The sequence below is a fragment of the Gymnogyps californianus genome, chromosome 2, assembly GCF_018139145.2.
Source record: "Gymnogyps californianus isolate 813 chromosome 2, ASM1813914v2, whole genome shotgun sequence".
Taxonomy (NCBI): Eukaryota; Metazoa; Chordata; class Aves; order Accipitriformes; family Cathartidae; genus Gymnogyps; species Gymnogyps californianus.
The window spans coordinates 139238164-139255185 of record NC_059472.1 but is presented as its reverse complement, the minus strand read 5'-3'; the positions used below and the strand labels follow the sequence as shown (position 1 = coordinate 139255185).

The window sequence follows — 17022 nt, the reverse complement described above, 5'->3', positions numbered from 1 at the left end:
AACTGGAGCAGACTCAGAGAAGGACTACTAGGTTAGCAGTTTAACCATGCGATGATAAAAAAAAAAAATCTACTCTGAATAAAAATACAATTGTTTTCTCTGAAACCAAGTGAGCAGGGAAGGGGATGGAGAGTTGCAAAGGAAGAATTGTAGGTTAATGCTAGGACATGAGTGGGTGCATTGGTTTGACAATGTAAATGTTTATGTGGAAAACTGCAAGAATGCCTGAAACCATCAGAAAAAAAGAAGAATCTTCCTGGATCGTTTTTTCAGTAGGAATCAAGGGGGCAAAATACCCAGGTGCTGTAAGACGGAGTTTTTAATCTCTTTTTAAGTGGTTATGTGTGTTTCGTCAGTGATAGTTGAGAACTGGTCTCCTGATTTAGGAAGTTGTTTCTAGTCCTTTGTTTCTATGACTTAACTGATAATGAAAAGATAATTTATTTAATCAGCAAAGTTGGGCAGGCTGATTTAAGCAATCAGTTTCAATCCGGTTTTATGTTTCTATTTTTCAGTATTTTTGTCAGAAAAAAAAATTATTCTTGTTTAGTACAATTAGCTCTAGCTAGGAGAATGCTTTCTATCTTTAATCATTGGTGATCATTATGATGGCATTGTGTAGCCTACCGTGCATTGATTACAGTTCTTTGTGTATTTTGATTGTGAAAACGGTGAATCATGCCTTCTGATTTTTTAAGGTTTTTTTATTCACAAGTATGTCCAGCTGCATTTTGATGGAAAGTGAAATTAGGTTAAAGGTGTACAAACCCCTCACTTTTCTACAACATTTTGTTAAATTGTAAGTATTATCATTACAACAACAAAAAAAATCCCTTCAGAGTCATCAAGTTTATTCAACAAAGGTATTCTCTTTAGTTACTGAATTAACTGCATGTGCTTATAATTTCCTTCAAGATTTTAATTATTAATACATTGGAAGAAAAACACCACACAGCTTTAGTGCTCTTTTTAGTTCCCAGTTCATTTCTCAATATTGGATAAATTTATCATTCAACAGATCTAAATTAATGAACTAAAATGAAGAAAATTCTCTGTACCTGCAGAAGTGCATGACAGCTAATGGTTGGTTGTGTTTCAATGTGCTCTTTTTCCCAGGTCCTTAGCGGCTGAGCTCCAGTCAATTTTGTTTTAACTTTTAAAAGTAGGAACATTTTTTAGATACTTTATTAAATGGTACTAAGTTTAGGTATTTGTGTAGTGTTTAAGTTTGAAATAATAACCTTACAAAGAAAAATATATTCTAAAAATGTGAAATACGTAAAAATCTGAAAGGTTTGGAATTAGTGTTTTACCTACCTGGTGTCCTGTTTGAGTGCAAATGTGTAGGTTACATCTGTTGAACAAAGCAGGCTTTTGTGATATTAAATGCTTTGTCTTTTGTATACAGGTCCTATACATGCCAGCAGTAATCTTTGTTAGAAGAATAACTTAGCTTTAGAGGGCTGAAACTTTCTTGCTTATAGTTTGTTTACTTTTCTTACTGAGATTAGAGCATTCTTTCTATGCTTGATCTCTAAGGATAATGTTGATTTTAAACAGGGGAGTTTTGCTATGAACAAAATCTGACTTCTGAAAGATATGCGTAGTCACATTTTACTTGACCTGTAGTTGGGTGGAATAGGGACATGAGGCAGAGACCATGTTTCAACATATATGCATAGGCAACCAAGATTTTGAGAGTCAGCTGTAGGTCCAATGAAATTCGTATGCCTACAGGTTCATCCATCTGTCCCTCTTGCTCCAGGTGTCTTTAGCCTAGCTCTGAGCTCTGTGCCTTCCTGTGCAGTTAGGTGAGTAGAGCTGTACGTCCTTGAAGAGTCATACATAAAACCTCCGTGATGGAAGGAAATGCCTTGATCTACCTGTTGGATTCAGTGACTGATCAGAAGACCTCTTCCCTTTCTAGGTGACTTAGTCATGGCTATAAAAGATAACTCAACATGGTTGATTCCCAGAACCCTTACTGTGGGTCTTTGTCTACAATTTTCCTTTGAAAGAGCAAGCTGGTTTTGTTTGTTTTATTTTTCCGGTATAGGCTACTTCTTGTATTGATAGACTTGCTGTTTCATGCAGTTCAGTTTGAATTCTCATAAGCCTCGTCAGGTACAAAACATGTTTGCCCTCACTATCAAACTGTAAAATTACCTATGTGGAAGACTGGTTCCCTTTTGGTTTTTTTTTTCCCCCTCTGTTTCTTTCTTTCTTCCTCCCCTGAAGAATCTTGGATGTAGAAAGCACATAATTCATGGACCTGGATCTCTGAAAAGATCACAGATCTCATGAAGTGGACTGCTGTTTGTTCAGTTTGGTTGTTGGAGCCTTGGTTAAATTATGGTGCTGTTCTGTGCCTTTTTTTTGGTTGGTTCAATGTTACGGATAATGAGAAGAAATTAGAGTGGATTGTGTCAGTCTGTTTAGAGTAGTTACTTCAGAATGTCATCCCCTGTCATTTTTAGTCATCCTCTGTCTTGGTTTCTAAAATAGAAACTTGGGAATAATTTCTGAAGTTGATACAACTGAATGAAAACCAATGTGGTGCACATAATGAAGACAGACGTTTTACGGAGCTGAATGTGCAGTATTTTTAGAGATGTATCAGAAGGTAACTTAAAATGACCGTCTCTTACTATATCCTCTTAGAAATGTCCTTTTGGTAGCAAAACACTGTACTGGATTTTAAATGTTTGAAAAAGCTAGTATTTTGCTTTGTTTTAAGCTATTAAAGAGATTAAGCTGTTTAATTTGAAATTATAGAAGGAAGAGTGCAGTAACTTCGTATTTTTTCTGTTCAATTACATATTAGGGTGTTGTATTTTTTAAGTTGCTATTTAAAATCCTGTTTTGTGTTATTTTCTGTGAACAGTATGTGGCAAACAGTATGCTCTTTGTTGTTCTGCACCACTCTGAACTGTTAATGGAGTCATTCAGCCAGTTTGCAGATTGGGTCAGAAACAAGTCCGTCAGTCACTGGCAACTGGGAAATGTCTTTTGAACCAATAGATCTATCCTGTGGAGTAAAACTTCTAGGGACCCCAAATCCCTCATTAATCTTTTTCTTGAGAGATTTTGGCTCCAGTTACAAGAGAAAAGTCTTCTTGAGAATGAAGATTGAAATATTTTTTTGGAGTGGCCTCTAAATCCCCATTATTCAATCTTTTTCCTCACAAAGTCATAGAGACAAATTCTGCAAATAAACATACACCGGTTTGTCCATCTACCTACATAATCGGAGCAGGAAAGACCAATCAAATATACATTCAGCAATCAGTACAGTATCAATATATACTTGCTTAAAAAACAAACAAAAAGGCAAAAAAACCCTTGACCAGACTCTTCAGAGACTGTTCGTCCTCTTGTATCTGAAAGTCTACTTTTATAGTAGTCAAGGAATCACTGTCCGAAGCAAGCACCTTTCATGCTTGTAGAACGTGTAACAGAAGAGGGGACTTTTGACTAGACGTGTGTGGGGCAGTAATCAGCAGCCGCTGCTGATTAATCATGACCTAAGTGTTGGGCCACCATTCTCAGTAGTCACTGTGGGTCACCATTCCTTAATATTCAGCTTTCCATTTCTAGTTTATGATTTCCCGTGCTGTGTTCCCATGTACTTCATTATTTAAGAGGCATTCACACAGGCACTTCTGAATCATTGATTTTGTAGATTGTTGTAAATTTGTTGTCATCTCCAGTAGGAATGTCCAAGAAATATCTGATACTCCTTCGTAATGTGATATCTAGTCTCTGCATCTCCTTTGAGCCAGACTACTTAAACTCTGACTTTGGGACTCTTGAAAAGAGTCTTAAGCAGACTAGGATATCCATCAAAGTGGGTCCTTCCAGGACTCTCTAGTATTTTTGGAGAAAATTCTTTCAAAGTTAGTATTCATTTCCAGGGTAGAATCTGAAATTCTGTAGGAATGGATGAGACCTAAGCTGGGGACTCATTTCACTAGTAGCTCTGAAGGTGAACCAGAAGGTTCTGCAGAGTGTTAGTAACTGAACTGAAGAGAAGCAACGTCTCATGAAACTTTATTGTGGAATTTAGTACTGACATTTCTTGGTGTCATGACTTGGCTGTCTTGGGCAAATAGTTTAAGTTATAGATGAACTTTCAAGAAAAAATCAAGATATTACTGCAAGAATGTTGTCTAGCCTTTTGACAGGAGAGAGTCAGTTAGCTGACATCGATAATGAGACAACAATATTAATACTCCTAGCTTTAGGGAAGAATGGATTTTATTTTTATTTCATGTTTTTCACTCAACTTGAGAGGAATCTGTGTAATCTGAGAAGTTCTTCGGATAATTTTAGTCTTTTTAAGCTGGATATAGCCATGCAAGGATGCAAGTGGAAAAGTTTTGGCCAAATTTGAACTGCATCTGCTAACTGCTGAAAGAGAGATGGGAAGAGAAGATGCTGACAGATGAGCTCTGGTGGATTTAGCAGAAGGAGTTTTTATGATGGTACCAATGCTAGTTGTCAATCTTGCTCTTCTGCTGCAGGTGATTTTCCTCACTGCACGCGTGGCAGAAAGCATTATTTAAGCTAAAAGGGACTGCGAACATGGCTTTGAGATTATGTGCAGGTTAGCTGCCTCTGTGTTGGATAGGAAGGCAATCTCTTCATTTTAGAGCTGTAGCAGATGGTTTTATTTGAGCCCTATGTCCTTTTCAAAAGAGCTGTCGTGTTAGTCTCTTACTAAATTACATTTTGCTGGCAGAGAAATGGAAACCTTTTTTCAGTCAGTCTAGGTGGTATAACTAGAGTTCTTTTGGCTCTCAATGCAACATGCAGAACCATAATTTCATGATTTCATGCAGTTTATTTTAGTTGATTCCTGCTGGGCGGTAGGATCACGCCGAATTTCACCAGCTGTAGTATTCAGGTGGACCCTTGTGTCGTTTTGCATAGCATCATTTATAACTAGAAATGTGTAGCAATAGCCCTTAAATACATGCCATTAAAACTTGTGGCATATTTTAAATAACACATGAGGTATTTTGCCTTCCTATGAGCAAGCATATTGCTTTTGTAATCTCTAGCTAACTTTTTCAGGTAACATTATGCTGCTTAAGTGCTGTGTTCCTAAGTTTACTTGTTCTGGAGGTAGAACTGAGCTCCTTGTGAAATGTGTCACACATCACTGAGGAATACAACAGAATTGTTCTGACTTAACACTGCAGTAAAATCCATTCATACACTTGGATATTGTCAGATGAGCTATAGTCTGAAACTTGGGTAAAATCAGTCTGTAATTTTAGAAATTTCTGAATATTGATGAAGCCTTTCTGAATGCTGAAGTCTGTTGGCTAACTTCAGGAGCTGTTGAAGTGCTTCAGATATCAGATGGTACTTTTTTTTTTTTCTTTTTTGCTTGTGTGAGAAAACCAGAGCATGAGGTTTCCATCCAGAGAAAGTGATTTGAACTGGGGAAGGATATTCATGATGGTAGCATCAAAATCCCATTGATAATGAAAGTTTGGGGAGAAGTGAAAGTTCTGTAGTAGCTCCCTAGAGTAGTAGGAAGGCAGACTGATAATGAGGTGAGAAAAGCAAAATTAAGAAATACATCCTGAGAGCAGTTTTAATATTTACAAAACAATTTAAGCTGATCTGAGCCACCGCTGTTGTGGTCCAGTTCAACACTGCTGTCCGCAACATTCTGTCATCTTTAAGTACAGTACAAGGCAGTTTGTCAAATGCTAATTTGTAGAAGTTCCTTCAAATTTCATGCTTACAGATCCCTTCTTTATTTTTTATCATCTAAGGATATATCATAAAAGGGTGAGAGCCGAAACCGTTATTGAACAGACCTCAGTGCTGCTGCAGCCATGTTGTTCCTTCTGGCTCTCCTGTGGTTGTTTCTGCCCATTATATTATGCCAACTCTGCCTGTAATGGGAAAAACCATGTATTTATGACTTTTTGGGGGTACATTTTAGTTTTCTTTATGTTTAACTCAGTGAATCACTTCACTAGGTGAGTTCACACATCTGTGCATGCCGTCTCAAAGTAGATGGAAGGATCGCAGACAACAATGGAATAGGGTTGGCATTAAAGGAGTGTTGGATTGGTTTATGCAGTTGAGAAGTGGTTTGTTTCCTTTAATTCAAAGAAATACTGAAGACTAGTAGGGACTTACGAGACTGCATTTTGGATTTTCCTTCTCCTGGCTTTAGGGTTTGACAGTGTCCTGCAGTCCGCTTCCAAGATTACCATGGAAAAATATAAATGTAACTTTTGGTGGTGTTTGTTTCCATTTAGTTGTAATGGAATTATGTGAGTTATTAATGTTAGGATTGCTGTTGCCTTCCCTCTGGGTGTAGAACAAGATACAGACCTTAGTTCATTCTCTAATTATATATATTTTATTTGTGTGTTTTGGGCTTGTTTTTTCTTGCTTTTTTTTCAGCAAGACTTTTTAAATGTAGAGTTTGCAAAGGTATGCTTAGTCCTTATTTCCTCACCTTCAGGCATTGTCTTGCCAGTTTGTCTTCGTGTGGTCTCTAACTTGTTTTGAAAGTTTTTTTTAGAACACACTTAACTACTTACATATTTAACAAATTCCTGATAGTTTTTTGCATGTAATATATATCTAATGAACAGAGCTTTTGTAGAAATTTTCAAAACTCAGGCTACCTAAGACAGTAGCGTAGTGCCATAGCATGACAGTGAAGGTTGAAAATGCTTTGTAGTTAGGCACCCTTTAGGTACACTTGTGTTTCAGCGCAAATGTAAATACTGGTTTCACGTTTAAAATTTGTCACCTTTATTTTTGATTTCAGGCTTCTTTACTTTTAATAGTTCAAAAATCTTCCTTAAAATGCAAATTTGTCACAATTGGAATCCTATGAAGATAGATCTGTTTGAAATTGTAGGGATTTGATTTATAGATAAGGCAGTCAAAACAATTATATTCTACACAGGCAGCATGATATACTATCACGCTTCCAATTCACGGCGTTATTTAGAACTCTTCATCTAAAATGAGTAGCTAATGAAGTGTTTCAGCAGCTCTACATTTCTCTAAAATGGTCTGTTTTAACATTATCATGTTCATATATCATATAAGCATGCTGTATTAGTGCAAGCTATACCATAATTGTGCCGAATGCTATGTAAAACATTGATGATGTTCAAAACATGAACTTTTGAGATCCAGCAATTCTAGATGATATACAAAGAGAAAATGCATGTGGAGGTCAGTGGCCATGTTTGGGCTCAGAAGTGTGCTAGCAGGTCTGGTCTCAAGTTCTGAGCAGTGAGTAGGGTTTTGGTGGGTCAGATCAGTACATAGGATGTGACTATCTTGAAAGTAATCTCACTCGCAAACTTCTTTTAGTAGGGGTGAGCAAAATAGACAGTAGCTGTAATGTAGGGCTTAGGTTGGCTTGTGTGAAGTCTAGAAAACAAGTATATGAAGTAATTTTGCCTAAAGGACAAAGCAAGATGATCCAGAGAGCATGCTGTAAAACTCTGTTCTTTCCCATATCAATCTCATGAATCACCCTACTCTCTGCTTTCCAAATGAAACGCAGGAAAAAGTGTTCCATGATCTAGGTGTATGGGGAGAGAAGTACAGGGAGGAGTCAAAGATTGCAGGCGCTGTGATGAGTTAAGACAAACATGGTAGCTGCCTTGACCTGAGCTGTGTTAGGGTGAAATACACAGTCACACGCTTTCAGCTTGCTAAGGCCTGTATTGTGATCTTGTAAATAATATGGAATGACATACACAGAGCAAGAAATTGGATATGCATCTTCTTAAGAATCATAATTTTTGTCATGATTTATGTTTTAGTATTTAGAAAGCTAAGCAAGCTGACTTAAAAAAAGTAACTCAATACTGATACTATGTTATATTTTCTATTTCTGTATGTCTGGCTTTCCTGAGTTGCATCATTGCTGTATTTAAATTTGCTTGATTTTTTTTGTTGATGAAAATATATCGCATAAGTAGCCCAGTTCTTTGCAGACAGAACACTTCAAGCGTTGTTGTTTTTTGTGACTGTTAAGTTTTCCCTTTTGTATTTTTTTTTTTCTCCTTTGTCTAATGTTATTTGCTTTGATGTGATGGCATTCTGTTCAGCTTGGCATTTAGACAAAGGTTTCTGATGTGTTCTTGCCATTGTGTGTCATAGCTAGCTTTTAACATTTCACATCAAATTTAGCCTGACTTTTTTGTTGATTTTGTTCTGGTTTTCTACAGTGGACAGGCCAAAATCCCAGCAAATCAGAACTTCTGGTACCATAAGGCGAACTTCTTCTTTGGACACAATAACAGGACCTTACCTCACAGGACAGTGGCCACGTGATCCCCACGTACACTACCCTTCCTGTATGAAAGATAAATCTACTCAGGTAAAAGCTGTAAAACAGGACAACAGAGATGTTTCGTATAATTGATGTCTTCCTGATAATACTTTTATTACCTGATCTGGAGTCTTAGCTCAACTTAATTCTGAAGAAATGTGGATTCACTTAATTTTATTATAAGTATGAAGGCCTAAAAATAGGGTACAGCAGTGTTTTTTTAATCAGTGTCAATTCAGTAACATGGTATGCAACAGATAATATCTTTATGCTTTTAGAAAACAGTTAAAAATAATTTTCTGTATGTGGGCAGATCTGTTGAGGCTAAATAAGCAGATTTCAATCTCAGCCTTGTATCTGGTTTATTTTGAAGCTGCTATATGCAAAATTGTGCTGAGTGTTATTTAAAAAAAAAGATTCCATAATAGCAGTGGCTGACAAACTAAAGATTTTACTAAATCCTGGTAATAAATCTGTGGGTCTAAAAAAATTTATTTGTGTGTGTGTGCGGGGGAGGAGAAGGAGAGAGGTTACTGTTAAGAAGAATTGATCAGTTTGTCACTGGAGGGGAAATCAAGAAGAGGAAGCTGGGAGTGAGCATGCAGTAAGGTCTTGAGATGTCCCCTGTGCTGCTTAGTAGGAAGAAAGACAAATAAAAATGCTCTGTGGAAGAGTTGCTTCTTGAAGCCAGACATCAGAATGAGAGCCTTACCACCAGCTACAAAGGGAAGGCTACTGGGATTATTTATGGCCTCATACCCTTGTGATACCCTTGGATCCTCCTCAGGGCTCTATCCTTAGCAGGAACCTCTGGCAGGTAGGCTGCTGTGGCATTCATACTGCTCCAGTGCTCTTTGGCTAGAAGGTGAACATTGTTTCTTGCCTGATTTCTCCTCATGCTAGAGCTTGTTGCCCACAAAGATGATCACTATCAAACAGGTAAAAAATACGTAATTCTAAAACCCCCAAATTATTAGCAAAGGAGTTGCATTCTTGGTTTTTCAGTAGTGTTATTAGGGTATGGAGTAAGTCATCTGAGTTCGTGTTCTAAACTAAATTGAAAGCTGGAAGAAACTATCTATCTTTGGTTATATTTTCAATCTACAGACCTTGTAGGGATGGTTGTTAAATCAGTTTTCTCTCTCTTGTGCCATGATTCTGGTCCATTGTTATCATGGGTGTCCTGCAAAGAAAAATGATACTTCTGACATCCTACCTTTTGCTTATAAATCTCTTTTGCCATTAAGAATTGTTTTTAATGGAAGCTTATGTTGTCACAATGCGTATGATACCTTTAAAATATCAAGGATTTTTCTGTCATAACTTCACTTGTAGGTGTATAGGTTTTGGTTAGTTTCTACTGACTTGCATCATACTTGTTACCCATTCTGCCAGCATTGCTTAGAGCAAATGCGGCAGCTCTTTAAATTGATTCTGGGTTTTAGTCTTTTGTGTAATACTGAATTTCTCAGGACAAGTTAGAATGTATAAATAATTTTCCACATCTCTTTAAAAAATGCTGTAACGCAACACAGGAGGTCCTCTGATGGAGGAAGGATAAGCGTAGAATGCTTAGAAAAGAAAAAAGATCTGTCTGTATGTTCCAGAAATCCTATTTAATGAACTTGGGAATCTGATGATTAAAATTGTTCAAGGAAACTGGTGAGACCCTTTAAGAAAATGCTGTCTTCATGTCCTACTCATTCATTTTGAAACCAGCCACCCAGTTTTAACAAAAAAGAAGCAGCAGCAGTCATCTTTACTGTCATGAAAGATCTACCTAAAAAGCTCTTAATCCTGGACTTACTTCCAAGGTGCCTTCCTTTCACAATACTATGCCTTGAAAGTCTTTCTGTTTTGAAACTGTAATTTCCATTCAGGAGATTTTTGATAGCATGCTTTGTAGTTACTCTATTTCTTAACCCCTCTCTTATGGCATATATCCATATCAAACTTCGCAAATGCCCTTATGAATAGAAAATTTAGAATATTTAAGCATTCACAGACAAACCTTTTCACTAGTTACAGAAAAGAGAAACAAACTTGTTCTATAAATATTTGAGCTCCAAGCATTTGGCAGTAAAATTGCTTTCCTAGTGAGCTCAAGTAAGTGTTTAGGTTATTTGACCTGTTGGCTGCCACCCTTTGCCTCATTCAGAAACAAAGCTCGAGGGGGGGGGGGGAAGAAGTTTCACCTTTTCAGCATAACCAAATGTAACCAAGAAGAAAGGCAGTACTGTTGTCATTAACAGCTGAAGTAGTATTTCAAAGGGATAAGGGCAGGGAAGTTTCATGGTTTGCATTTGTGTGGATATCTTCTAACAAGGAATTATATTAGCTGTCTTTTTATTCAAATTATGCAAAAATCAAGCATTTAGCAGTGTTTAAGTTGAGTTGAAAAACGTGTGTCTTGACTACTCAGGACTATATGAGTATGTAAAATGTAACAAGCATAGTGATTGGCACAGCGAATTCCAGTTTTTTTTAAATAAAATGTTCACTATGGCGGCTTGTAGATGATCATAAAATATTGATGTCAGTTATGTTTTGATTGTGTGGGGTTTTTTTGTTGTTTGAGCTCTGTGTAGTTTGACATTTATTTAATTTCAAGAACTAAGGATGAGTTCCAAGTCGTTGATAGGATGCATGCATGGCAAATTAAGTTAAATTAAATTAAAACCTTGCTCTTTGCCTGAGTACCAGCACAAGTACTTCTACTACTTCGTGTTTGTTGGCTAAGTAACAGTTTAGCTCATGGGAGTTCATATAGTTTACAGTAGCTAAAAATAATAACACTTGGTAGTTTAGCAGAGTGGAAGATGGTAACAAACAAAATAAATAAAACCAAGATAATGAAAATCAATAAACCAATTTTTTTGTATGAGCATGTTTCATTGGAGAATAAATTATCTCATTTTACTTCTGAACTCATGAACAATACTGTCAGTATAACTTACATTGTAGGTGGAATAATTATTTCTCTTTCAAGGGTACTTTTTGTCCCTAATTAAACATTAATTTAAAATCTAAATTTTGTGCAGTTTCATGAAGGTGGTGATTATGGCTGTTCCAAGTTTCTTAGAATTCTTGTATTTAAGAAAAAAGAGTCAGATTCTGGTCTTCACCGTGATGAGATGAACCTTTAATGAGTTTTATTCCAAGTCCTTGTTTCCCACTTAAGTGCTTTGAACCTGTATAGTGCTCATGAATAAAATGTTTCTTCTTTCTCTAAAATTAAACCAGGATTTTTAAAAAAAGAATTCAATAATATCTTATTATTTAAATAGAGGAAACAGGATTTTGTTTGGTTTTTTTTTAGTTTCTGTTGCATCTTGGAGAATAGTAACTATAGTTCATATTTCTGTGTCCCTCTTACCCACCTCAAGTGTTTTGACTGAAAACACTGAAGAGAAGCGAGGTTGTTGTGTTTGCTTTTGGAAAAATATATTATGACACTATGCATTGTGACATTTATATAATTTCAGATTTCTCAGAATTCTGCATGGGTTTATGTTCATGTGTGTATGTGTGCATATGCATAGAACTAGCTGATCTTTAAGGAGCAGCCAGTTTTGGATAGTCAAAAGTACGCCATTTTATTTAGTAGTGTTTTAAGTATTTCCGAAATGCAGGGAAACTTACTATTATAGGAAGTTATTATACGTGTTGATATACTTTGTGATCCCCTTCCCAAGTTCCTTCACTGTCCTACTTCCCTCTCCTTTTCAGTAAAATTTGAACTTTTCATTAAGGCCATTTAAAACTCAGTATAGCTTCCTTCCCCATTTTTTCTGTCTCTGGGAGCACTGATGGAGCAATTTTGTATACTTCTCCTTCATGTTATACATGTAAGTATTTCCCCCATCCTAGTGTAAGGAATAATTCAATGTTGAAATGATTATGCCTAACCTCAGAATCTTCAGAAACATTTGGATAATCGTCATAGTTTATTAATATAATTATTTGGCAGTAGCTAAATCATTTAAAAGATTTTTATAAAATTAAAAGCGAGAGATTAGGGATAAACATATGATGTTGGTGTCATAACAAAGATACTGCCAGTTAAAGTTCGTCTATGTAATCTTTCTTGATCTAAATAATACAAAGAAAAGAACAAATGACCAAGTGGAATATGATTCAGTGATTTCCCCCCACCCCCCAACTGATGACTTAAACTGGATTCCAATATGCCTGGATATGCCTTTTTCATTGTATATGGCAATTACGTATTACACAAACGGAAATGAAGAAAGTTTGCAAAATGCCTTTCAGAATTTTTACTACTCCCTATCTAAAGAATAATGCAGAGTAATTAAACTGGAATGCTTGGCTAAAATATGTTTTTGTTCTTCTTGTGTGTGGGTCAAGGCTTTAATGTAGTTACCTCTCATTAGTCACCTGAGTAATGTTTTGTTTTCTTTTGGGTAGAAATTTTGTTGCTTAAAAATTAACATCATAAACCAGGAGGCTCAATTACATGAGGCTTTTCATTGGTGTATTAGTTATCGTTGCTTTCATGGGATATTTTAATGACGTACTTTGGGCAGAAGGGACAAGGAGGAAGAGATATGTGTCATATAACTATGAATCTATCATTCCAACTTTTCTTAACCTGTCTGATGCTTAAGGGGAGTAATCACCTATAGTCAAATTAACGTCTAACTCTTTAGGCCATTTCTTTCTGTAAAATTTCTAGAGGGCCTTTGAATGCTTTAGAAACATCTGGAGACTCATCAGACTTTATCTTCTAGTGCTGTTGTTCTGTTTCTTTTGAATGTGGAAGTTCTTCAAAAACATTATTGCTTCCCCTGTAAAACCTAGACTTGTGTTCTTAATCTTTGCACCCATCCCCCAATGTAGTTAATCTGGAATGCAGGCTAGATATAGTAATTAGAGCGAAGGGCTGGCAATAAAAAGTGAGATATTTAGAGTAATTCAGTCTTATTTTAGGTTTAGGTAGGTTGGTACTCCATGCAGTCATTCTGATCTAAATGAAGTGGAAAGAATGTAGGTGTATATCCCTGACATGGGTGGAAAGGCAAGGCAGAATTACTAAACGTGTTGGAAGAAATGCTAATCTCTGCAAGGTTGGGTGAGTTAGAACAATGGTAATTGTGATTTACATTAAGACTGAAGAGAGCAACCAGATGTGGTGTTCTCAGCATGTCCTATCCCATGCACATGCTTTAAGCATTGTGTCAACTGAAACTGGGACCATGAACCTTCGCATTTTGAAATATCAGCGATCCTCCGCTTGAAGCTGCAGCATTCATTACTTAATGTTTTCAAGGTTCTCCTCCTAAAATGTTTTAAATCTTAGTTTCTGAATGTAGACTTGCAGGAATAATCCTTCAGTTTCATGAAGTTCAGTTCATACTTAAGTGATGCTGTAAATTTGTTTCAGCTCTGAAATATTACCAGTTTCACAGATAGTGCCTATGACCTCTCTTACTGTGTTTCTGACTTGAGGTGCAGCAACTTCGGTTTCATTTATTGTGATTCAGACATTTTTCTTCAAATACAGTTTTGAGTTACTTTTTTGCTTTCATTATTATTTTAATATGTTTAACACATTGGAAGTGCACTTGCAGCTTCAAATGAAGGCTTCCATGGATAAGCCTGTTTTGTAGAAGTTGTAAATAAGGATGTGAAAACAGTTTTCATAAAATGTGGCATATCAAGGGTGCTGTACACCCACATCTTATTTGTGATGTAAATTGCAATATTCAAGTGAGATATGAGGTGCTCATACATGAGCTAAACTTACAAAAGCAGAATTTCTGTTTGAATATAACAAGTGTGGGGTTCTTTTTGTTTTGTTTTTAAAAGCTTTTGCTTGAATATAAGGATATGGGGTTACAAACCCAAAACTTATCTTCATATAATGTGGGTTACGATATATTATAAACAGCAATTTCTAGGGTTTGAAGAAGACTAGCTTGCTATAATATTCTAGTAACTGCTTATGTTGTGTTATTTTTTAACCTTTTTTCTTTTTTCCATCTGAATATAAATAGCATATTAATATAACATTGCCTGACTTCACTACTGTGCTAGGAACATCATATAGTATTTGTAATCTAATACTGCAAATAAAATTGAGGGACACAAATAGTCTGCCCCCTGTACACTGATACTTGTATGTATAGTTTGAAAGGTTGTGACTTGACTCAATATACCACAGATTGAAAGTAACTGTGTAATCCCTGTCTCAAGGGAGATAGTGTTTGAGTGGAAGAGTGTGTCAAAGCATATTTGAGAAAGTACATTTAGTATTAAGTGAATGGATGTTTTATATTTGTTAGTTTTGATTTGTGATTAAATCAACAGCAATATAAGGATTCCCACCTCTCTCTACTAAGTCACCAGTGTTGTTGAAGAAGTTCTTCAGGGTGTTGCTATTTGGTTTTTGTCCATACTATCTGGATCAATATCTGTGCTTATTAAAAAATACAGGCAAGCTCTTGCTTTCTACATATGGGTTTTTTGTGTTTTTTTTTAACAGTTTACTTCTCTTTGTTGAGAAACTCACTTTGGCTTTTTAGACATTCGATGTCTTTTCTGTTCTGTTTATTAAGCTGTAGTTGAAAGACTATGAGCTTGTAGTGATCCCTGGTACACCCTACTGTGCTACAGGTAAATATTTAAGCACCTGAAATGCGTGTTTCTACCTCGTCCTGGAGTTGTTCCCCAAACTATGGAGCAGTGTTGTATTCAGAAAACACTCTTTGGAAGATAAATTTTCAAAGAATTTCCTTTGCATTGATGTTTTTCTGGTTTTGTATGAGGGTATGGTTCCATCTGTACTTGGGATATAGTAAAATACTTTAAGAAACGAGCAATTTAAATTGGAAAGTAAATTGTAATAGATTGTGAAAGCCCATGATTTTGAAAAAGGAGCAAATTTTCCCCCCGTTTTCTCTAGTTCTTTAGAAATCTGCAAGCCACTTCAGTGTTTAAAAAAAAATGTAAAAGCAATACAGTGTCTTTCACACAAATTTCAGGGAGGTGGTAAGTACCCAATCTGCAAGAACAAATAATTATTTAGAACATGGCTCCACTAAAATGCAGAGCGAGCGAGTGCACACATAGGTAGCGCGCATGTGGCAAAGGCTCTGCTTTGGGTGATGAGAGTCATGGGTTGCCTGGCTGAGGGACTCCCATGTTTTCCTCATAGTTTTAAAGAGCTGTTTTAACTCTTCACTCTTGATTTTTTTTTTTTTTTTTTTTTTCACAACCAGATTATTTTCTGGCTTCTTCCCCAGACCCACACAGAGAGACTCATATAATAAATACGCAGAACCCTAACTTTTATAAAGACTTGTTTTTTCTTTCCTGGGAACATGCAGCAAAAACTTTGTTACTGGTTTTTTCCATTTTGCTTTCTAATCGCCCACACAGCTTGCTGGGCCTTTGGTGGAAGTATTCCTGGTGGTGTAAAAATAACGGAGGAAAAAACCCACCAAAAACATGGAAAGTGCAGGGCTGGCAGAAAACACAAATGGGATACATAGGCCTGTGCACGCAAAGTGGCTTAGCACATTAAATATTAGCACTTATGAGTTAAGTGCTGGGCAGTAGGCCATATAATACTATGGCAGTGTGGTGATTATGAAGGTGTAGCCTGTGCTCTGAAACTGCAGTTCAGTGCTTAATGGTACCGGGCCTGGCCTGGCCTGCTTGGCTTGAGTGGCCTGGCCCGGGAGGGCTGCTTCTGCCTCCCTTTGCAGGGCAGTGAGGGTGAGGAGCTGCAGACGTTGTTTTTGTGGTGTTCTCCAAGGCAATGCCCGGCATCCTTCCTGGGCAGAACAGCGTCTGCTATGTGTGTGGGTGCTACAGAAGTTTCTAGACCCTAGAGAGGAAACAAGAGTAAGGAAAGCTGTGGAGGAACAGGGTTTCCATGCAAAAGAAGGAAGTCCTGCAGGGAGGTGGATCCCAGATCCCACCTGTCCTGCTGGGCTGGGGTCCCATCACCCTTGGAGAAGTATCAGCAGTGGTCCCCTCCCTGAAGAACCTCACTGCCAAATTCTCATTGTTTTCAGTTCTATAGTTTTATTTCTTGCGGCCTTATTGTGAAAGATGCAGTTAATACTAGTAGGAGGAGTTGAAAAAAAAACCTTTATTTTTTCTTTTCACAGATTTATATATATTCCTATAGCCCTGAGTTTTATATGGTTCATACCCCAAGCTCTCCCTTGATTTTAGATGTCCCCATTGCTCCTCTGGCAGCCAGTGACTCTCCTGTTCAGAAACGCTGGTGGATACCCTCAATTTTCATAATAGTCTTGTGGTGAATAAGCACAGGAGCTGGGAGATCTGGCTTCCAGACCCTTCTCAGTCTTTGGGGTTTAACTTTATAGCTCTTACATCCAAGGACAGTCCCCGAAGTTCTGGGCTTGCAGACAGGGCTGGAAAAGGCCTGCCCTTCACTGTTCTGCTCACGTAGGATGGTGCCAAAAATAATAAAAGGTATATCAAACTCTGTATCAAGTCAGACTTAGCAAGAAGGAATTGATTATATGGCCCAGTGATTAAGGAAGACAGGTGGGAGAAGTGAATCCTGGCTTTTGGTCTCTTTTTTTTGAGTTTGTATATTTTTTTAATCTTGTGGTTTTCTAAACTGTCCACTGAGCGAAAACTAGAAATGGATGCCAAAGTGCAGATGGGAGTAGCCAGGTAAGGTTTGTTTT

General features: G+C 37.0%; 1 protein-coding gene across 2 annotated transcripts in view; it reads left to right on the top strand.

Moving 5' to 3' along the window:
- Positions 1 to 17022, top strand: part of GLCCI1 (glucocorticoid induced 1) — a 56427-nt gene that overhangs the window by 12510 nt on the left and 26895 nt on the right. For both annotated transcript variants that reach the window (XM_050891215.1, XM_050891214.1), the window contains exon 2: positions 8229 to 8380. In XM_050891215.1, coding sequence (XP_050747172.1) covers positions 8229 to 8380 — 152 coding nt within the window. The remainder of the gene's footprint in view (positions 1 to 8228; positions 8381 to 17022) is intronic.